We start from the raw sequence: 22,018 nt of genomic DNA, 5'->3' as shown, positions 1-22,018 counted from the left end.
TGATAATGATTTAAGGCTTCATAGTTCAACAAATAGGTGAACAATAAATTAGAATATATTACAAGCTTCATGGTTCAATAAATAGGTGAATAACAAGCTTCATAGTTCAAATAAAAATACAACGTCTGTGATGCCAGTACCATACGATATATTACAAAACAAGTATTATAACTAACAAGTGAATAACAGCGGGACGTTCTCCATAATAAATATGGAAAATCATATTGTATCTGCTAAACAAAGGTACACGTAATTTTTTCTAATTTTACCGGATAATGACATTCATATAATTATACTAAGGACACAATCTAATTACAATTCTGAAAGAAATTCATGATATCAAACTAATTAAATAATCTAATTATACAGACTAATCAAATTCATATAATCAAACTAAGCATTGTAATTAATTAATCTAAGTACTCTAATTTATCAAATAATCTAATTCATATAATCTAATTAAATAAACTAAGTACTCTAATTAAATAATCTAAGTAATCTAATTACGCAATTAAATAATCTAATTCGTATAATCTAAGTACTCTAATTAAATAAACTAAGTACTCTAATTAAATAATCTAAGTACTCTAATAACGTAATTAAATAATCTAATTCATATAATCAAAGTACTCTAATTTATCAAATTAATATAATTAAACAAATGTAATCGAACGGATTAAACAATCTACTTCTAAAAGAACTAATCTATTTCTGAACGGACTAACCAAATAAGCTAATTACTTTAAATATTATTATTAATCTAAGTATTAACTAGGTAATCTAAGAACTAACCGGTACGAAAGTGAGCGCTCTCGAAGTGTTAAACTGGCGCTGCTGCTGCTCGCGTTGCTCCTCTTCTGGTGCTTCCTATACTCGAGCTGCTGCTCCTCTGCTGATGCTCCTCGCGTTCCTCCTCTGCTGCTCCCTTCTCTGCTCTGCTGCTGCTCCCTCTAGTGCTCCCTTCTCCTCTACCAGCAACTTCATTTTATGCAACACTGGACGCGAAAGCACCGACACCTCTACGCGCCGCACGCGACCAAAGCAACGATGAGACGTGACGCGACCACATTGCACCAACTTTGCAAAAAGCTTTAGCACGGGATCTTTAGAATGAGCACATGCATGGAAAAATCACCAGCTCGCCGAAAGCATCACGGGTGCTAAAGAAAAAAGCGTTTGACGTGACGCGGCCAAAAGACTTGACGTGATGTTCGGCAGGCTGATTTCGGAAACTCAGGTGCCGAATACGGCATGTTCGCTGTATTCGGCACCTCAGTTGCCGAATACGGGGAGATTTTGGCAACTGAGGTGCCGAAAGTTGTGGGGCCGGGGTGTTTTCGGAATTTGAGTTACCGAATACGAGTGCTAGATTTACAAATACGCCGACATGTTGTCTAATTTCACAAATACAGTCACGTATGTTGTCTAAATTCTCAAATTGAGGTTCGAGCAGAGTCATATTTATTAAAATAGAAAATATTTGATTGTTTGTATTTATCTGAAAAGCTAAATTGAGTTTTTGTTTGTTTGACCGAACTTAAGTCTATATAAGTGGATACAAAGGTTAATATTATAATTGATTGTGTGTATAGAGATGATTTTATGATATTGATAAGTAAATCTGTCTGTATAAATAGATGTATAAATCTGTATCTGCTAGATCAAAATGTGAAGGGAAGCCCAATTACGGAAGTCCATTCCATTTACATTCGCTAGATCAAATTAAAACAATACATATATATAACTAAATACACTCCTTACTAAGATTATAGGTATCCACTATATCATGATAAGAATGCAAGCACCCTATCAGCATCTTATCGTCGTCACAGATTCCAGTGTGCGCCAACAGAAGTAGCAGATCGGCCAATCAGATTTTGGGCTAAAAAACTATGGTAACAAGTTCATCTGCAACCTGTACCTGTCCGTATTTAACCGCCAAATTCGGTGAGCGAATAATTCTAGTACATGCTGAGTTCATTCTGCAGGGCTAAAATACACAGCAACTATTGTTCGGGAGAAAAAAAAAAGCACAGCAACTCTCCAGGTAAAATAGACTCGGTGTTCTAGTCCGTCGGTGCTAGACGGGGGAAAAAAAAAAAAAAAAAAAAAGTGATCAATCGCGTTTCGTTTGGTGCCACCAGAACCGGATCAAGAAGCGCCGGGCCTTATCGTGCTATGCTAGAGTATCTTTTTTCTTATCGTCGGAGGTCAAACAAGGCTACAAGAGTGGCGGCACGTGCATTCGCAATGTAACTGAGTAGTATTTGGTTACAGAGCAAGATAAGATAGAATGATTCTATTTATATATTTGAGTATGAGATGATTCTATTTATATATAGATGTTTTTTTAATATATGAGAGAACGAGTCTATTTTAATATCTCGGATCTACCGTTAGTGTCACGTTCGAAGTGAGATGATAGCTATGTTTCATTATTTTTTAATACGATTCTATCCTGAATCTTTGAAAATATTCTCTAATTTCAAAGTATTTCATCCCGCTGCTTTCCATTCAAACAGCTCAAAAACAAAATAAAATTATTCCATCATATTTCGTCTCACGAACCAAACACTACCTAATACACATAACTACTCTTGAAGTACTCTCATTTTACTTGCAAGTTGAAGCAGCATGTCAAATTGTCAACGAAGAGCATGGCCAAAGCAATGTGTTGCGTTTGTGTTATGTTATGATTGGTTGTTTGTATGGACTATATACATAGATTGAGGGGAAGAATATTGAGTGGATAAAGAGTGTTGAAGATAAGAATGTTCGGTTAGTTGTATTTGTTTGGATAGATTGAGCTGAATTTCTGTTTGTTTGATTGAATTTGATGTCGTATGAGTGGATACAAAAGCTGAGATTCTAAATATTTATTCACATGAATGTGATTGTGTGATATTGATAAGTTGGTTTGCTTGTACGAGCGAATGCAACATGCTGCATCCACATGACCATCCTGTATCAAGCTTCACTCCTGATCAGACTGCGAGCGTATATTTTCATCTGGCAAACCAAATTGAAACAATACATATAGACAAATAAACATGTTTCTTTCTAAGATTATACGTATTAATACAAACAGAATCTATTCGTACAACCAACTAATCACCCCTTAGTTATTGCACGGAATGTCAAAATCGTCTCCTTTCTGCTGTCAGATGTAGAGGGATTAGATACGAGTAGTTAAATGGCCGTCGGAGAAAGACAACTCACCTGTAACCCCCTAATACTTTCTGCATTAGATTTACACAATACGACCAATGATCCATGGTCTATCATAAGCTCTTGTGAGAATTTTCAAGAATATCGCCTGCTTGGCGTTCTACAATCACAGACTTCAGAACACTTTTTTAAAAAGAAAAGCTTCCAGAACATTGGCTTTTGCTCTACATGAAAATAAACGAATGCACCCTGAGTCGAATCATCACGTTTTTGGGCGTGCCACGACATGTACAACACAGCATTAGCTTTGGCGATACTGGACATGGTGTTTATGAGGCTTCGTTGGACGGTCGCCATCGGCCGAGTCGTGCTTCGCTGATCATGCCGCAACAAAAAACGGTGATCAATTGCTTCAGTGCGGCACCCAAAAGAAACTAGCAGGACAGCACCGTACACCCTCCCTGGCTTTCACAATTCACACATCCGCGAATGAAGCTCCTAATACACAGCAGATACCAGATAGAAAATCATTGCTTAATAATCCTACGAAACCTCCCTTTCATCCTGTAGTTAGCAACACTTTATTTGTAAACAATGTGTTACATCCACCAATCAGTACTAGTTTCTTCTCCTTTTTTTGTTTGCTTCGATTATTGTAGAATAAAGAGGGTAAAGTGAGGTGTCTCTTTTTCGATGGTTTGGCCTGAGGTGTCGTCGGTCGATTGACGTGGGTTAGTCTCCACGCTAAGCTACCGGCCGGCTTCCCTGCCTCCAAATTCCAGTGCAGTTGGTGCCTCTCTTTCTTACTGATCGATGTGGTAGAGAGGTCGTCTTTTGTGTGGCTACTCCAGGCCCTGCATTCGATGTTGATGTTCGTTCCTGCTCCGGGCTGCATTCGTTCAGACTTCAGGCTCAGCAACGACTGCTCTGAACCACTGGTGCATGCGCACGTAGCTTCGCACGCTGCCTCCTTTGAAGCCAAGTCTTGTGCTACCAGCGCACCGCTAACGTACAGACGCAATCGACGGACCGGTCATCGCCAAACACGCGCGACAGTGGAACACGATGAAAATTTAACCTGATTACCTTACTCGCAGGTAAAAATGTTAGTAGGGTTAAGTATAATTCGAATTTAATACCAACGGAAACGTTCATGGGTGAAAAACACTACTAGACACGTATACCGGTTTGATTTGGACACAACTATACTGTAAAACCCGTTTATCTGTATAATATATTTGACATATAGATCTAATCATTTAAACCCTAACAAAGTCACAAGAACTCACTCGTCCACCACCACCAGACCACTCGTTGCCACTCGCCCACTGTCCACACCTCACACATCACGTCACTACTGCTAGCCCTGTCCAGCCTTCGCCAGCCCACGTTGTGGCCAGCCCTACCCCCACCCCGACCAGTCGACGTTAGCCCCCCCCCCTTGTCACATTAGTTGGTGCTAGGCACGAATCCATTGGGGACAAGGCATGTACAGCTCGAGGAGGGTCATAAAGGGGCTTCTTCAACTCGGTATCGTGTGAATCTATCGTTACTTGTCCGAATCGGGCAATCGCAACATGTTCTTTCTCAAGGCTGGCTACCATCTTTGAGCTTCGCCACTGCTATTGGACCTCTACTTCAACGCCTCCCCACGACGGCCAGAATTCCTAGTGAGCAGATCCACGCGCTGGTGAGCGGCTAGACTTTTCTTCCTACTCCTTCGCCGACAGTAGGAAGAAAAGTCTAGCGGCTCACCAGCGATATCTAGCCACAACACTGTCTTGATTATGGCAGCTGCCGCAGTTAAGCTCGTCGCCGTCTAGGTTCTAACGATTTTTCCTCTCCTCTGTATGCGGCGGGTAAACAGGTATACCTACGGACGACAAGTTTAGTGCACGTTCTTTGCCCATGGACATTTATGGATACACCCACGGATGGATAAAAATTGACGTGTACAGATATGGTGAGTACTACTCGTACCTGTCCTACCGATTGCCATTCCTAATTAGAATCCTCTAATTTCACCTCTTTAAAATCATGGCTCTAAGACTTGTTCAATCTATGATTGGTATCCAAGATCAAATCTCAATTCACTGTAGTTTAATATTTTCCAGTTAGTTATGTAATAATTTTCGATTTCTTATATAGTTCAATTTTTTTTAGTTAACTATGCAATTTTTTTGGGTTAGTTATGTAACATTTTTACTGATCCGACGAGAGAGTTTGTCCTGCAAAGATCAGTGAAAACAAGCAGGAACCCGCCCGTGGTGGCCTCCAGCGGTTGAGGGGGCCGCTGGTACTGCCCCGCGCGATCCCACCGGTGGGAGCAAGTTAAGGAGAAGGGGTTGCGTTGATTTGCCATGCATGGCCAATCGGCCGTTCGGCATGGGGTCGCATCCGTAAGCACGGGAAGGCGTCGGCGTTGGTGTCGGGAAGGGAACTCGCGATGGGATACGGATACTACGCGAGGGGCGAGACGAGCCGCGCACCTTGTCCTCGTGACCATCAAGCTAAACATACACTCATGCTAATGTTCTTTGGTTTTGTTCCATGGGGCAGCTTTTGTTGGTTCTCGACTGCTGTTCTCTCTCTTAGGGCAGGTCCAACAGGAACCGAAAAAAGTCACATCACTGTGCTACTACTTTTGCTGATCGCAGCAGTCGGCAAACGAGTCCAGCAGCTACCGCAACAATGTAGCTACAAATTAGAGGTGTCTCAAATTTGTAGGAAACCTCCTCGTCTCTCAACGCTGTTATTATAGCGGCTATACATTTAAAAGTAGAATAAGAGTAATAAAAAATATAAAATAGAATAGCCGTTAAAAATAAAAAATAAAAAAACTATAATAATATTAAAATATATTATAATAATATTATAAAGAATAAATTTTTAAATACCTACTAAAGATAGCCTTAGATCGGCTGCTGCTTCTTTGAGATATTAATTGTTGCTCATGCACGTGCCAGAGTTCTAATCACTGCTGGTCTACTTGGAGGAATTGGGGATGGGTTGGCCAGTATTCATTTGCTGCTGTCAAATCTCCCCTTGATCCAAGGGAAGGGTTATATTTTGTCATTCTATTGTGATTTTTTCCTTTGCACGTTATATATATTTGTACGTGCTCCGTACCTGATATGTTCTACAACGACAAAGCATCGACAGACAGTGGCACAAGCGTGCGTGATCTGATTTGTATGTCAATCTAGACTGTGAATTGACGTTTCTTCACTATAGACCTACACTATATTCTATATCTAATAGTAAAATTAGATAGATATTACCATAAAAATATTTATATTAGAAAATATCAAATCTCATAGGTTATCCTCAGACATATTATTTTTCAAAATTTTAATACCTAGCAAATTGCCCCATTTCTAATATATAGTGATTTTCTAGTTGTACTGCCTTTTATTTTATTGTCTATGTGTATCTTAGTTAAGTAAAAATTGAGAGTGTAATATGATACGGTTGCATATTAAAAAGACTCATATATAATCCTTACAGCCGATGGTATTTTCTAAATTACGATTTTAGTACCTAGCAAATTGCCGCATTTCTAATATATAGCGATTTTCTGGTTGTACTGCCTTTTCTTTTATTGTGTGTATGCAAAAATCAGGAGTGTAATCTGATACGGTTGCATATCAAAGATATACCGATAAGAGTCAGTAAAAACTACATTGTGATAGCAGAACTTCATTCCGGGGACTGGCATGCGGCTTCCTTTTTGTTTGACCAAACTGAAGCTAGTGAACTTGGTAGCCTTTCGAGAACCGTTAAGAGCGGTGCTACACACATCTGTATATGCTACAACTTTCTTAGAAAGAGTACAAGTTCTACAAGTCATGAATCTTACACGCGAACCACTGAACCAGAGACAGACGGTTCAGTAATGTGGCAAGCTGTCAGACTTTAACAAGAAAATTTCAGTACGTGCACCTCTCATGGTCAAGGTTATCGAACCACATTATAATACCACTAGAAATGATCCCTTGGCACAGCATGTTTATATGGATATGAACATGAGCTGCAGCACCAACAGTCGTATTGTTTTAGTTACAGCCATCTCATTACATCCTTGCAAGTATTACACAAGGTAAAAATGTGTAGATATTCGTGCGGAAGCGCATGTGTTGTTCCTTCCCGTGATCTGGACGCAAGAGCTTCAGCAAACTTCTGAATCATCGACCTAACAGAGATCATGAGGCATCGCTGGATCTCAGGCGCTCTCAACAGATGGTGTTCCTCTTGGGACCTGAAGCAAGTTCAATTTAGCAGCTTTCAGAGAAACTACTGAATCATTTCTGTGACAAGACAAGAGTAACAGTCTGCATCCGTGAACACCGTTACATAGCAGCAATTAAACTGTCTAGAAAAGAGCTCAGTTTCATAGACGTGAAGAGCAATTGTTGAGAGCTTACTTTCGTGCAAACAAGAGAGCATACCTGTCTTTACAATTGAATTGGTTCTTCCAAGGACATGGAGTGGCTCACTGAGAACCAGATCCTGATGCAGAGGTAGCAGAAGGTCCCGTTCCGTCCCTTGTTTCGAGCCGTTCCATCATGCGAGATACTGCAGCAATCCCAGCGTTCACCTCCCTCCTTACTTCAGAACCGAGATCCGATATGGTGTTACTCCGAGAAAACCACCTTTCCCTCCATCCGCTTGTACTCTTGGTTATAGAATCCTTGTACCTGCCATTGTTAAGAATGCCCACAAGTAAGATACACATGCCTGTGTTCCATGTATTAGGAGTTCTACTGGATTTGGGGAGTACTTCATTGAAGCTGACTGGAGACGAGATCTCAGTATGTCCGAGAACGACTGTAAATCGGATGGTCCTGCTCTATCTTGATCAATAGGTGTAGATTGAATCCTGATCGATCATAATAAGCATTCAGCACGAGCACAGCTATAGAGAGGAAAAGTGCACAAGCCGATGTAGGAAATACCTATTGTTTGATCTACCAGTACTATCAGCAGGACAATCGAGAGAAAGATTGATAGCACCCTCTAGACCTCGATTTGTGCGTTCTTGTTCAACAAGAGTAGCTAAAGGACGAGCAGAAACTACAGCAGGGGACTGTTCATAATCCCCTTCTTGGCCTGAGCTTGTGTGCATGGAGCCATCACGAGTAATCTCGTCGGTCGAAAGCACCAGAATTTGCGGGCGACTATTTGCTCCTGATCTGCTGTGGTGCCCATCTCTTCTATGATGATGGTGAGACCTTCGCATTGCAGCTGCGGCAGCCAAGTGCTGTATAATGCGTTCTTCAAGTTCCACATCATCCGCTCCTACAGGAATCTGGAAATAGAAACGGTGATAATAGAAGCGCATGTGTTAACTATACATCCAGAGCAGAAAACTGCCCGTTACTGAAAAGATCCTCAAATGTGAATAAGAAACATGCCACACCTCAAAATCACCCAGCATCGGATGATGGAAAACAGTAGTAGTATGTGAACGATTAGCTTGCATGTTCCTCTCTTGTTCAACAGCCTCCAGTAGCTCTTGGCTGCAGTACTTCAAAAGATTAAGTGAGAACCAGCAAAAGTTCAACCGCTTAGGGGACAGACAGGATAGAGGATACAATTTCCACCTCATAGGATCTTTCATGCTGATAGGCTGCCAACACATGGGACATTGGGAGCTTCTCTGGCACCTACATTATTACACGAATTAGACTACATTGAAAAGCACATGAGATCGATTGATGGAAATTGCAAACACAGCGAACAATATTACTAATTTCAGTATATATTGTTATGGAGGTCAATTTTCAAATGCAACTTTTCTAATGAATCAAGTGGCTCATTCCAATCATCCTTAGTCATAAAAATAAAATGCAGCATGAGATAATTTGATCATTCTTGCATTATAAATAGACCACAAGATGATATTTTCTGTATCACTCCAATACCAGAAACAAAATATGGAAATTACTTCCACCTTGTTTCTTTCTTTCTTTCTTTCTTTTTGAAATCCCTTCCACCTTATTTTCCAGAAACCTTAAGCACATATCCCAATGAATCCGTGATCACAAGTCATTAAAAAATCCAAGTGGCCACGCAATAGCTTATGAGCTCACCATAGAGGACTTTTCATGCTAAGAACTGCTTCAAGCCTCCAACAAAACTAAGATTCTGGCACGTATGACACAAACTCAATAAGCAAATCTTACTCTACAGAAAGTATTTCAGCAGGACAGCTCATTCAAGTACCCTTACACTGAAGTAGTGAGGTTAGTAATGAAAATAGCTGGCACGTGATACCCCATCCAAAAATTGCTGAAACAATACAAGGGTGTGAATCATATGGTCTGCAGTATGGGTTCATAACACCGTGCAAAAGGGGACACACATGTTCTGCAGGATTATTAAGTGCTTAAAGCATTGGTGGTAATTTCCGATTTCTATAGGAAAGTTGAACACAACTAAAGAAAATCAGAACTTAAAAGACACATGGTTCACTTCCAAATCATGTATTAGCTAACCTTTCAATAACAAGGAGGAATTCAAAGGTGGTTAGCTTATCACATGAAAAGGGGAAAAATTTACAGCTCTTTCAAGCTCAAACCATTTCCAGACAATCACAGTCAAAATTCATTATGAACGCATTAATGCAAGGTTGTTTGTTGTGCAATGAGGATAAACTAAACAACACGAGGATTGATGTAATAATTGATCCCATAGAAGGTGCCCGATGCGGTGCAAACTGGCCAGGAGAATGTGCTATTTTTTATAAACTAGACCAGCTTAACTCTATCGACATGGGTCAATAACTTGCAGGGAAAGAAGGATAACAGATTCAGGAAACTTTATAATAAGGATTATGACTTCCAGGAATAAAAAAGGATAACACAATAAGAAACATTACCATTCAAGAATGCACTGGAGGTGGTACCCATGCTTGCAACTCGTCACCTGCAAGAAAAAACACCAAGATCAGCAAACATTTGAAGCGCATCGATCACAAGCATACAAAACCAACCAAAATATTTGACCACGGTAGATGCAGACCGTGGAGGGGTTGCTGTCGCAGAAGGCCTCGAGGCAGATGCTGCAGGCGTCGTCGCAGGCGTCCTGCACGCCTCCCTCCACGAACGCCGCCGCCGAGGACAGCTTTCTCTCCATCTTCGCCTTCTCGTCCATCTCCGCCCCGACCAAACAGGCTCGATTAGCTCTTATCACGCAATATTCCTTCACCCAAGAACCAAACGGAACACCATATTCTGGTGAAATTCTTTGCGATTGGGCTAAACCAAGCCGGTATCGACCTTCAAAAGAGATAGACGTCATAGGTTTATCCATTGCTCACCGGAATGGCACCAAACGCCACAAAACCGAGCGAATTTCCTAGTGGAACGGTTCCACTCCGGCGAGGAAGACGAGACGCCTTCGCCTGGGCCGGGCCGGGGGTCGACGGCGAGAGGGGACGGAGACGGGGGGCTCAAACAATTCCTCCGCCCCCGCTCCTTCTCCTGCCCTCGCGCCAATGACTGGTGGCCCCCCTTATCTAGTGATGGGGTTTGCTAAAATTGATAGGCGCGTAGTGGGCTCGCACGAGTATCCCACTGATCTGCCGGGCCCACTTAAGGCGCGGCACGTCTTCGGTGATTGGTGGAGCACTACCCCGGCAAATTATTGTGAGACCGTACGTATCAAAGCACGTCTCGCATCCACCGTCCATGTCTCGTATGGGGGCAGGCCGACCATCCGATGGCCGGTATTCGCTTTGTTTCCTCGTATGCCTCTTCCGTGCTTCCCGTCTTCCCCCCTCTTCAAGTAGGGGTGGCAATTTCTCCCATCGGATTGGGTCCCTGCGGGTTTCAAACCCGACGGGAGTGGGTTCGGGTGAAAAAAAATCCCGCGAAGCTATCGGGTCGGGTCCTTAACTCGGGTAGGGTTCGGATTCGAGTATGTTTTTTCACCCGTGGGTGCCACCCGAAACCCGAAACCCCGCCCCACCCACCCGCCCGCCCCGCTCCGCCCTACCTCGAATCGCCCGCCCGACCCGCCCCGTTCCGCCCCGCCCCGCCGCACCCGCTCCACTCGCCTGCCCCGCCGCCGTTACATTGTCGGGTTTCGGGTCCCCGTCGGGTTCGGGGGTGGGGGTGGTTTTACGCCCGATATGGATTTCGGGTTCAGATCGGGTTTGACGAGTCGGGTTTCGGGTTCGGGTCCGTTCCAGCAAAACCCGACGAGAGCAGACCCGTTACCACCCTTATCTTCAAGTCTTCATATTCTCTGTGAAAAAATCACAAAGTAACCCACAAAACACGTTTTTTTTGTTTGTGAAACCTGAATTATGCCCCGTAGAGAACCTTTAAGTCATGCAACTGTTTATTGGGTCAGGTGAGTTATTTGTGTGAATGCCTCATCAATATTTTCCAGAATTTGAACCCATGCCCCATGATTTTGATATGAGTTAGATAGCCAAATGCATCTTATCAGAAGAAAAACTTTAGTACCTTCCTCTCTTAAAAAAAAAATAGTAGCTGGCTCCAGGTTTCAAAAATTGTCGGTAATCGCTCGATATTCGTGGTTACCAACCAATTCGCTGCGGTTCGTATTCAGAAATCAATTGGTTTTCAATTAAGTTCAAATTCAAAAAATAAATAAAAATTTAACCGATTTCTATCGATTTCTACCGAATCATTGTGCGGTTACCGTGAATTTCGAAGAAATCACTAGGGGCAATTTTTGGATGTCAAAAGAATTTCTAAACCCTGGCTTGCTCCTGGGATAGTCCTTTTCATTCCAGAAATTGAAGAGAACAAAAGAGATCGAGTTTGCAGTACTAACGCTGTGCACAGGTTTAAATTATTAAATTATAATCGCTAGCAACAAGGGGTCCATAGCTCAGTGGTAGAGCAATTGACTGCAGATCAATAGGTCACCGGTTCGAACCCGGTTGGGCCCTTGCGTTGTATTCATTTTTACGTATTTTATTTTTGTGCCAAAAATGCTTTTAACCCCGCGGCGGACTTGACATGGTAGCATCACCGCTACAGGGGGTGTTTGGTCTGATGAATAACCTCGGCTGCGCACAAGTTGTGCGGTAACTTTGCTGCCATTTTCCGAGAAAAAAGAACCTTTGCCGTCATTTTTCAGGAACATCAATACGGACAGATAAGATGTCTGGTGGTAGGCTCCCAGGGTGGGAGCTCTGCTAAGGGTTGATTCCCCCCTTTCGTACCATTCCTCCGTAAGAGGTCTTCAAAGAAGACCGAGTTAAAATGACCTTAATCTTAAAAAAATAAATAATTTTTTTTTTTTTTCAGAACATCAAGATCAAGCCAGCGGCGAGAGTGGACGATCGGCACGGCGGCGCACGGACACAAGCACAAAACAAAACGTCGAACATGAAATCCCATGTATGAAACAAATGAGACTTCAATAGTCATTCATAAGGTTTTGGCAACAAAAGAACAAGGACAGAATGATTGCTTCATTGGTCAGACTTTTTGCCTACAGTACAACCTACTATATTCTTACAGGCATTTAACAACTAAACATCTATCCAACATGGATGAACAAAATCGAATGTAAGGATTGGAGTTTTAGTCTGGAATGCAGATGCAGGATGGTAGACACTCTTCCTGCCGTTGATCAGAATGGAGAGAATAAAGGGGCGGGAAAAAAAAATCTCACCTACTCTCATGCTTACTTACAACGCAGTTACATGTTGATGGACTGAAGAACGTTTGATTGCCACTGAATATGAACTACAAAGGAGGGAAATCAAAAGAAGCCATGTTGAGCATCAGCACCCTATTGTTAATTTTGTGAGATTGTTGCAATGTTGCGTTTCCGCAAAAAAATTATGCTCTTAGATTGCTTCAGAGTTCCCGAACTTTGATTGTGGTGCCATGGAAGATTGAGATCAGAATGCCGGCATGGAACAAGCTTTTGGAACTATTCTGTTGTTGGGTCAATTTTTCCGAGTCACTAAATGGTTAAAAAAAAAACTCAGACTAGGGGGAGAGACGTCCACGCTAGCATTAATAGGTAGAAGGTGAGAATCAAATCCTGATTGGCTGGTGACAATTTTTCTGAGTCACTGAATGGTAACTTTGCTATGATGAGAAATAACTGCGCCTGTAAAAAAACCAACGCACAAAACTAACTTAAGAGTCACAATCAATCAGATACACTAATGAAACAACAGTATCCACAGACAGACAAACAATATGACCCCTGTTAAGAAAACTGAAAATCATACAATTTCGACTGGTAAGGATGTATAATATTGTCAATCAGTAGAAAGGAAAAAACTAGTGAAAACAAACATCTATTACCTCCTTTACCGAAGCTTCAGTGCTTCCCCAAGACCAAAATCTGCATTACTTTGATGTCCCTTTCTCCCCAGCGGATTATCTCCCTTCTGCATCATTGCAACAAACTCATTGTAGTCGATCCGTCCATCCTGCAAAACAAGATGGATACATGAGACAAATTGTTATCACCAATTTGAACAGGAACAGTGAATCTAATCTACTTACATTGTCCTGATCGATGTCCCCAATAATATCCTCAAGTCGGGTATCCCCTATACCAAACTCCTCACATGCCTTTTGGAGTTCATCTTGAGTTATGTAACCACTGCCATCTTTGTCAAAGTATGAGAATGCTGCAAAGAGCTTATCCTCCTTCTCAACTTTGTTTATATGCAAAGTTGCAGCAATGAACTCCCCATAGTCAATTGTGCCGCTGTTGTCGATATCTGCCTGATATTTTCATGAAATGTGCTTCAACTGAGGTATAATCCGTAAATTGGAATGGTGGTCACAAAATGAAAGCATCACTACTGTTTCAGTAAATTTCCCAAAATAACTTCATATTTGGTAATGCAGTTAAGCCTTCCTCAGAAATGTAATCAATTTATTCCGTTAACATTTTGCAAATGAGATCTAAGAAGGACATCAAAGGGGTCTGCACGCTAAATTCTGTTCAAAAATTTGTATTGCAACAAATGGGTGGTGAGCATCTTGGAATACTTACTGCTTGCATTAGAGCATCGATTTCTGAGTCCATCAAAGTAGCACCAACTCTCTGCAAGCCATTTTTGAGTTCCTCCAATGTGATATGGCCACTGTTGTCAGTGTCGAGCATTTTGAACATTTCTTTTAACCCGGCAATTTCTTCCTCAGATAAACTCTCGGCAATAACCTACAAACACATGGCAGTTCAAAAGAAAACAACACATAAGTAGCCTCGATATAATGCAGAATTAGACCATTTGTATCAGTACTCACCCTAAGGGCCATTTTCTTTAGTTTGTTCATTGCAGAAAATTGTTTCAACCGACTTAGAACAGCAGAATCAAGCGGTTTGTCAGGAGCAACTCCGTCAACACAAACCCAAGGGTGACCTAGGAAAACCCAGGCCAGTCATTACAGCTGATTTGGTTGAAATGAGGCTAGAGAACCAGGGATAAATTATTTATTAAATCGATAGTTATGCTTCCATGCTACTCACATAGGGTTTCATGGGCAGTCAATCTCTTCTTTGGATCACGAATAAGCATTTTCCTGACCAAATCCTTCGCACTCTCTGAGATGCTAGGCCAGGGCTCCGACGAAAAGTCAAGGTCACCTTTCAAAACTTGTTCAAATATTCCTTGTTCACTTTCTGCCCCAGAAACCAACAGAAAAGATCAATTTAATGCTAACTGTTAATGTCACACAAAAATGCAATGCAATATTTCACCAAAAGGCTACATTTAACCTCACCATCCCAGAATGGAGGGACTCCACTCAACAAGATATATATTATAACCCCAGCACTCCAGACGTCAACTTCACGACCATAGTATTTTAGTAGAACCTCAGGTGCAACGTAGTACGGGCTTCCAACGACATCCGTAAATGTCTCGCCTGCACAAGCGCAGTAATTCATATGGTATAAGGAAAATTATATTTGGACTTACATGGTAAAGGCAAGTAAGACTGTAAGAGCATTGGCATGGTTAGTTCTCTGTAGCTACTTTAAGACTCTCATTTTGGCCAACTCCCAGACATAACCTTTACTTAACTGCATATTTTTATATCTACTACCCCCTCCGTTTACAAATACTTGACAACTTTGGCAACCTTTACTTAATTCACACTTTGACTAACTCTAGTTTTTCAAATATTTAGTTGATCGATATAACATAAGTATCATTTGATATGCTATCACAAGTACTTTCATAACATCATACACTTATAAATGTTTGCTCATGTATTTTTGAAAAAAATCAACGGTCAAACTTTAAATAGTAAAGTCAAAGTTTGTGTTTACTACAGAAAATCTGGTCTTAAATCTTCAGGCACTCCATAAGCATCGGATAAATGCTTAGTTGCAATCGTAGTTATATAATAGAGAATTTGAATCAAACTGCAAAACCCCCAATGCTGACTACTTGTTGGATATCAAATTATAATAATTGGAGACATTGGATAAATGTCAGACATGGTCCTTTTGTAAGTAAATATATACATCAATTTACATGTAACAGTCAATCTACATTTTGTTATGACCACATGGTTATCTGCTTGAACGCACCATAACACCAGTGCTATCACCAGGCACAAAATTACCTGTTCTGCAACCACCGTATGGTCCTAACTTGCTAGATCAATTGCCAATTCCACTAAAACAAAATCACAATTGGGCCGAACTGCATTTCTAAAGCCCAATAGAACGGAGGCCATACCTGGCCTGAAGAAGATGGAGAGGCCGAAATCGATGGCCTTGAGCGGCGAGTCCTCCTTCTGATTGACGAACAGGAAATTCTCCGGCTTGAGATCCCTGTGCATCACACCGAGCGAGTGGCACGCCTCAACGACGCCGACGATCACCCGTGCTAGCTGCGCTGCAGCCTTCTCGGAGTAGTGCCCCCTCTGGATGATCCTGTCGAAGAGCTCCCCGCCGGCGCAGAGCTCCATGACGAGCTGCACGGCAACGGCGTCCTCGTAGGCGCCAACGATGGAGACGACGTTGGCGTGGCCTGCGAGGTGGTGCATGATCTGTATCTCGCGGCGCACGTCCTCAACGTCCTCCTCCGTGAGCAGCTTCCGCTTGGCGATGGACTTGCAGGCGAACTCCCGGCCGGTGGCCTTCTCGACGCAGAGGTAGGTGGTGCCGAACTGCCCCTGCCCTAGCTTCTTGCCTATGGTGTAGAGGTCCTTGAACCGGGCCGTGTTTACGTCGCGCTTGAGGACGGAGTCCGCGAGGAGGCCCGCGCTCTGGACGCGCTTGACCTTGGGCGCGGGCTTTTTCGGCGGAGGGTTGTCCTGCGTCTGCGGCTGCTCGGCGGGCGGCGGCTGGTCGGAGGATCGGGAAGAATGGTGGGAGGAGTGCTCAGATGCGGGGATTGTGACGGGCTCGGGCGCCTGGTCGGAGGCGGGGGAGGAGGGCGGCGGTAGGGCTGGGGCCGGCGCGGGGCCAGGGCGCGCGGGGCGCCACAGGTTGACGGAGGCGAGGAAGCCATTGCGGCCGGCGTCGCTGGGGCCGACGCAAGTGTTGCCCATCGCTGTGGGGACGCTACGCGTACGGCGGCGGCGGCGGCGGCGGCGGTGGCATTGGGCGCGGGCGGCGAGGAGGCGGTTGCCGGTTGGTTGGCTCAGGTTGGATCGGGGAAGCGGAGCGGGACGGGGAATGAACCGAAACGAAGTGGGCCGGGCCCCGGGGCGGCGGGCTCGGCTGGATGACGTGTGGGCCCGGCATAGCATGGGACCGGTTGTCAGTGTTAGACTCATGGTCCGGCGTTTGCATGCGGGTGACACCGCGGGTTGCGGATCGGGGTCTTCGCGCCAAATCGGATGGTTAATCGCCGTTCTGATGAATTCAAGGTCGCGTTCGTAACTTGGATGCCCATTTGCTTGGCCCATCCGAAGCTCTTGGGCTGCGGTGCTGGGTAATCCTACTTCTCCTGTGCAGTTCCGTCCTATTATACGGCTGGTTTGTTTGGGCTTATTCCAGCGGCTTGTACGGTTTTTGTCCCTAAAGCACGTGCCCAAACAAAGGCTCAAATTTTTTGCGCTACCGGTCACAAGCTTCCCGCAGGGTGATTTTTCTTGGATTCTAGTTTCCACATTGCCCTCAAAATCAGTTAAATTTAACAGAAAAAATTATCTACTGTATAAATAAAAATTCCTTCATTTTTCCTATTTCACCACCCACCTGCCCGGATGCCCCACCCTCGCCCTGGTTGCGGCTCCAGTAGGAGAGCTAGGGTTCGACAAGTGGTGGTGCCTGACGATTTGCCCCACCCCAAAAGCCTGCTGGTAGGAGTGAGGAGTCATTCAGATGCAAATTACTTTTTTCTCTCTCCTCGGTTTCACTTATTTGTAGAGTGATCACTGGTCTGGATCAAGGTGTTCGCTGCGTCGCTTGCAGCTAGGAAATTAGATCGCATTAATGCCCAAACCTCCTAATTAGGGTGGAACGATAGGGATTTTAGACCATAAACCAATGCCAACTCGATTAAAGCATGAAGGAGAGATAGGATTAGCGCTTAGCGCACTGAGGTTTGGTGGATTTGAGGCTTTGCATGACTTTTTCTTCATGCAGTCAAGTCAACCTTCGAACAGGCTACGAAACAGTTGTTTCGCGGATTCGAAATATCTCACGTTTGAATTTGTATTTGAAACTGTGTATGAAATATTACGGGCGTGCCAGTATACAGAATATACAAAAGACAGGAGAATGTAATAATCGAAAACATGTAACTTTATTCATTCATGCCGAAATCATAAAGTACAATTTCTCATATACATTTTTACTCCACAACGCACACGCTATCTGACTATCTTCACGATCTGACGATTGCTTTGTCTTGGTTCCCGGGGCTTCGTGAAGCTCTTCGGTTAATTACGCCCGTCTTCGGGCTACCTCCGATTAAGTGCGCTGGCGGTCGTCATACCGAGGTCGTCTCCGAGTCTGCAAGGCTGTAGTCACACGCAACAAAAACCAAGCAAAGTAAGCGTTAGCAATAAAATACGGTAAAGTACGGGACAACAGTCTGACATAAGCTTTTTGGACTGTTTATGTATCCCGGATCATCATCGGCCACATAGGCCTCAGAATTGTGTTTTTATGAAGAGGTGGGCTAGGAGCGCGGCACGACGTGTAGCTTCGACCAAAAGCAGCAGCATGGCCACAACCGGGAGCTCCGACGCCGTGCTTGACTCACTAGCTCCTCTTTGGACCTCGGACTTGTCCTCATTGACCAACCGAAGGCAACGCGCCACAAAGGCGAAGACCATAAAGACGAGGGTGATCACTTTTTGGGCCACAAAGGCGAAGCCACAGTACCAACCAATCAACAGAGCCACAAAGGCAATGACGTGGTGGCAACCAGCAACAGAATCTCTGCAATTGTATCACTTGATACAGGGGCAGCCAGAAGAAGCCCACAACAACATCATCCTTTCATCAGCTCGGCAAAAGAGCATGCCAAATAGCACATCTGTCAGCAGGAAGATAACAGGGAAGCAACACAAGCAGCCACTTGACAGTGCCATAACAACTGAGTAGCAGCAGGTCAAACATGCAGGCAATAGATCATAACCCAGCAACACCTTTAGCAACAGATAGCTCTTTAGCAATACCACCAAGTCACCATCAGGCTTATTGAACAAATCAACAGGGCTACCACAAATGAAGCCCTTTAAATAACTTATCCCTGCGCATAGCCACTGCAAGCAATCTGGATAGCAACCACAGTTGTGTCATCACAAAGTACCCAAACATTAGCGCCATCAAGCATCAAATGGCAACCTGCAGCCATCAGTCAAGAATATGGCAATAATCTCCATATATCAGCAAGATTAACCGAGAAGATGATTTTTAACGGCGGCCAAGATGTGGTGGCTAGGCTCTTTCGAAACACAACAGCGTGCATAACAGACAGGTACATGGAGACAACCGGGCCTCAGTTTTAGCATCACTGGCCACGGCAAGCAATGCGCACGGCATGACGGCCGGGTTCAGGCGTCACAGAGACAACATATGCAGCAGCGCCACGGCTCGATGACTGGGGAGAAGTGTGAGCGCAATAGCAATGCGACCATCACGGAGAGGAGGAGGGGATCACAGCCGGGCCTCAGTTTTTTTTTAATCACCGGCCACGGCGAGCACGACAACATCACCTTGAGCTCAAGGCGGCACGATGGCACGCACAGAGGCACGGGCAAGAACAAAAAAGAAAAAAAAGGGCGACCGGGCCTCAGTTTTAACATCACCGGCCACGGCAAAAGCATGACGGCGCGACGGCCGGGCTATCACAGAGCAGAGAGGGAGAAGCACAACGGCGCGGCCGGAGCACCGGCTACGACGGCACGGCCGTGCACGAACATAAAGAGGGGAAGTAACGGCAATCATGCCGGGGGCTCACCTTGCGAGTCAATAGTGGTGGAGATGCAGCTGGTGTTCATGGCGACGACGGCTTGCGCTCTGTGTTCACGGTACGCGGCGGACTTGCGCGGCGGCGGCGATTTCGTGCGGCAGCAATTGGATGCGATAGGGCCTCACCAAGGTGTCCAAGCCTCCCCCCTCCTCTAATTTTTCTTCCCTCTTTATATAGGCAGCAGCGAGGATTCGAGATAAGAGGATAGAACTCGAGTTTGTTGAGATTCGAAGTTCGTGGCCGGCCGAACCTCTCTCCAACTGAAGATTTGAGCTAGAGATAGAGGGGAAACGGTTTAGGATTCGATGGAGATCTCATTTGAGGGCTTCTAGATGAAATTCCCTTTCTTATCTGATCCGGATTTGGAGGGGATTTTTGTGTTGCTTGGTTTGATTTTCTTTGGTTTAAGGAGATGGAGTTTGGCTGCTTCTCTGGAGAATGGAGGCGGCTGGAGCTAGCAGATGAGCTGCTCCCGTGCTGGTGCGGTGGGAGAGGAAAAGGAGGAGGTGGCGTCTGGGCCAGCCAGGGCTGCCACGGCCCAGCAAAGGATAGGAGGCTGGCGGCCTGCACCAAATGGATGGGCCAAACCCAACCACAAAAGGGAGAGAGAGGAGGCCAGGTTGGCCTAGAGAGGAAGAGGAAGAAAGAGAGGACCAATGGGCTGTTGTGCAGAAAAAAAAGGGCCAGCCAGAGATAGCACTTGGGCTGAAAAAAGGATTACAAGCATGCTACTGTTTAGCTTTCTCTTCTTCTTTTTTTTATGCATGTATATGCGAAAAAAATGTGTGGATATATGACAAAATGCAGTCGTACAACAGTGGTTCATTGGTTCCGTCGAATTGATGTCCAGGGTTAAACCTGCACTGATTGGACTGGAAATTTTGAGACTTTCTCTTCTTAGCTGTTGTAGAACAAGAGGAGTTGGTTATGTATCCTTTGGTTAGTTCATCTAGGAGCATTTTGATGTTTATGAACCAGGGATGTCATCGAGGAATTCCCCACTGGGGAATGGTTCCTCGTCCCAGCACAGGGAATGGGGACTCAATGGGAAATCCGTCCCCGCTAAACGTCATATGGGCTGAGCTCTTAGTTGAATATGGATGGTTGGGCTAGGCGCGGGGGGGGGGGGGGGGGGTTGGCACCATCCTCGTCCCATCGAGGAATGAGGATCGGAACTGTTGACATCCCTATTATGAACTAGTGTTATCCAGATCATGTAAGACCTTAATATGTATTCTGAATCGAGGCAGATTGTTAAGATAATTCATTTTGCCAACTGAACTCTTAATGTAGAGGATCATATGTTATCTAGTTTGTTCATTGCTTCTTGGGATGAATCTTTTATCCTGTTGCTTCAGAGGATCATATGTTATCTACAGTACTTGTGGAGATCAAGTAACTAAAGGTATGACATTGTCAATAGAGTTTTATGGACTGACCCGTGTTTTGTGCTTGAGAGTGAGTTGGGGTTAGGATCCATATGAAGGTATAAGTTGAATTGAAATCATATATGCCAAAAGTGAAGAACAAGAGTGGACTCCATATTTGATAAAATGAATTCCTTGAAGATGTCAAATACAAAGTGTTTTCTATGGCAAGACGGTGAAGAGCAAGTAAGACACAGCTGCGATGGACCATCTGGTGGTGAAGGGCAAGCAAATGGTTTGACGCTGAAGGACCAAGGTGGTGCTGAAGAGCGAGTGAAGGCTTTGCGCCAATGAACCGTGTGAGATCATGGGAAGTTATGAGTGATTCGCATCAATCATGTAAAGAATCAAGAAAAGATGGAGTGAAGAATATATGAAAGTTGGCAACCCTCAAGGTTTGAATGAAAGAAGCGGTACTTAAAAGTTATTCAAATGCTCAAAGTGGTTCAAATAAGTTTTATCTTTGAATTTAAGTATAGGTATGCCGCACTATTAAGAGAGATGCAATGTAGAGCTAATTGCCGTGTCTCAGTGCTTAAAGTGTTCTTTTAGAATCAAAAGATGAGAGACACAATCACCCACAGACACCGGGAAAAAGGGCTGAGTTGCCTGGGCCGGATACTCTGGGGTCTGGCATTTTGGCCGGAGTCTCCAGGCAGAGAGTCCCAGTTAGTCTTTAAATGTTTTAGGTCAGAGTCTCCGGGTGGTACTAGATACTCCGAAGTCTGGAGCTGCTGGAGCCTCCGGAAAGTCTCCAGGCAGTGTTTTTAGTGGGGGCGCTAAGTGCCACCCGGAGTCTCCGGGTTGGGCCGGATACTCCGGGGTCTAGCGTTTTAGCTGGAGTCTCTGAGTGAGACTTCGCCAGAGCCTCTCTGTTTGGGCTTAAATGTTTAAGGTCGGAGTCTCCGGGCAAACTTGGAGTCTTCTGATCAGTTCAGGTTTTGCTGTAACGGCTAGTTTCTGACAGCATTCTGTGCTCGAGTTCCTATGCTGGCCGGATACTCCAGTAAAAATCAATTAGCAC

The 22,018-nt window shown here is 44.2% G+C and overlaps 2 protein-coding genes and 1 non-coding gene across 4 annotated transcripts; 1 reads left to right on the top strand and 2 right to left on the bottom strand.

Annotated features, from left to right (window-relative positions):
- Nucleotides 1–7,095: 7,095 nt before the first annotated feature.
- LOC133915288 (E3 ubiquitin-protein ligase RHF2A-like) lies at nucleotides 7,096–10,672 on the bottom strand. The gene is made up of 9 exons (XM_062358392.1): nucleotides 10,490–10,672; nucleotides 10,192–10,371; nucleotides 10,049–10,095; nucleotides 8,772–8,834; nucleotides 8,588–8,687; nucleotides 8,124–8,476; nucleotides 7,949–8,047; nucleotides 7,617–7,865; nucleotides 7,096–7,426 (listed from the first exon to the last, which is right to left on the bottom strand). Exons 2-8 carry the CDS (start codon nucleotides 10,321–10,323, stop codon nucleotides 7,661–7,663), a joined length of 999 nt encoding a protein of 332 aa, XP_062214376.1. The 5' UTR covers nucleotides 10,324–10,371; nucleotides 10,490–10,672; the 3' UTR covers nucleotides 7,096–7,426; nucleotides 7,617–7,660.
- Nucleotides 10,673–12,022: 1,350 nt separating this feature from the next.
- TRNAC-GCA (transfer RNA cysteine (anticodon GCA)) lies at nucleotides 12,023–12,094 on the top strand. Its single transcript has one exon. It is a non-coding gene; the product is annotated as a tRNA-Cys (tRNA).
- A 1,383-nt stretch (nucleotides 12,095–13,477) lies between these two features.
- Nucleotides 13,478–16,688, bottom strand: LOC133914087 (calcium-dependent protein kinase 11-like). Of its 2 annotated transcripts, XM_062357240.1 has the most exons (8): nucleotides 16,527–16,688; nucleotides 15,872–16,457; nucleotides 14,907–15,050; nucleotides 14,653–14,805; nucleotides 14,430–14,545; nucleotides 14,176–14,343; nucleotides 13,677–13,901; nucleotides 13,478–13,600 (listed from the first exon to the last, which is right to left on the bottom strand). In XM_062357240.1, exons 1-8 carry the CDS (start codon nucleotides 16,686–16,688, stop codon nucleotides 13,478–13,480), a joined length of 1,677 nt encoding a protein of 558 aa, XP_062213224.1. The 2 variants fall into 2 exon arrangements, with proteins under 2 accessions (XP_062213224.1, XP_062213223.1); XM_062357239.1 differs by having other exon boundaries at nucleotides 15,872–16,688.
- Nucleotides 16,689–22,018: the final 5,330 nt, after the last annotated feature.

Source organism: Phragmites australis, chromosome 4 (genome assembly GCF_958298935.1).
Source record: "Phragmites australis chromosome 4, lpPhrAust1.1, whole genome shotgun sequence".
Classification (NCBI taxonomy): Eukaryota; Viridiplantae; Streptophyta; class Magnoliopsida; order Poales; family Poaceae; genus Phragmites; species Phragmites australis.
The sequence above is the reverse complement of the archived record's forward strand: the minus strand, read 5'-3'. Positions and strand labels throughout refer to the sequence as shown.

Excerpts from the sequence above, each read along its gene's own strand:
- LOC133915288 (XM_062358392.1), bottom strand. The coding sequence starts at position 10,323 with ATGGACGAGAAGGCGAAGATGGAGAGAAAGCTGTCCTCGGCGGCGGCG. Across the intron at positions 8,477-8,587 it reads CGATGCTGGGTGATTTTGAG|ATTCCTGTAGGAGCGGATGA; the intron begins GTGTGGCATGTT and ends TTCTATTTCCAG. Across the intron at positions 7,866-7,948 it reads CTCCAGTCAGCTTCAATGAA|GTACAAGGATTCTATAACCA; the intron begins GTACTCCCCAAA and ends TAACAATGGCAG.
- LOC133914087 (XM_062357239.1), bottom strand. The coding sequence starts at position 16,688 with ATGGGCAACACTTGCGTCGGCCCCAGCGACGCCGGCCGCAATGGCTTC. Across the intron at positions 14,546-14,652 it reads GACTGCCCATGAAACCCTAT|GTCACCCTTGGGTTTGTGTT; the intron begins GTGAGTAGCATG and ends GGGTTTTCCTAG. Across the intron at positions 13,902-14,175 it reads TCGATGCTCTAATGCAAGCA|GCAGATATCGACAACAGCGG; the intron begins GTAAGTATTCCA and ends TGAAAATATCAG.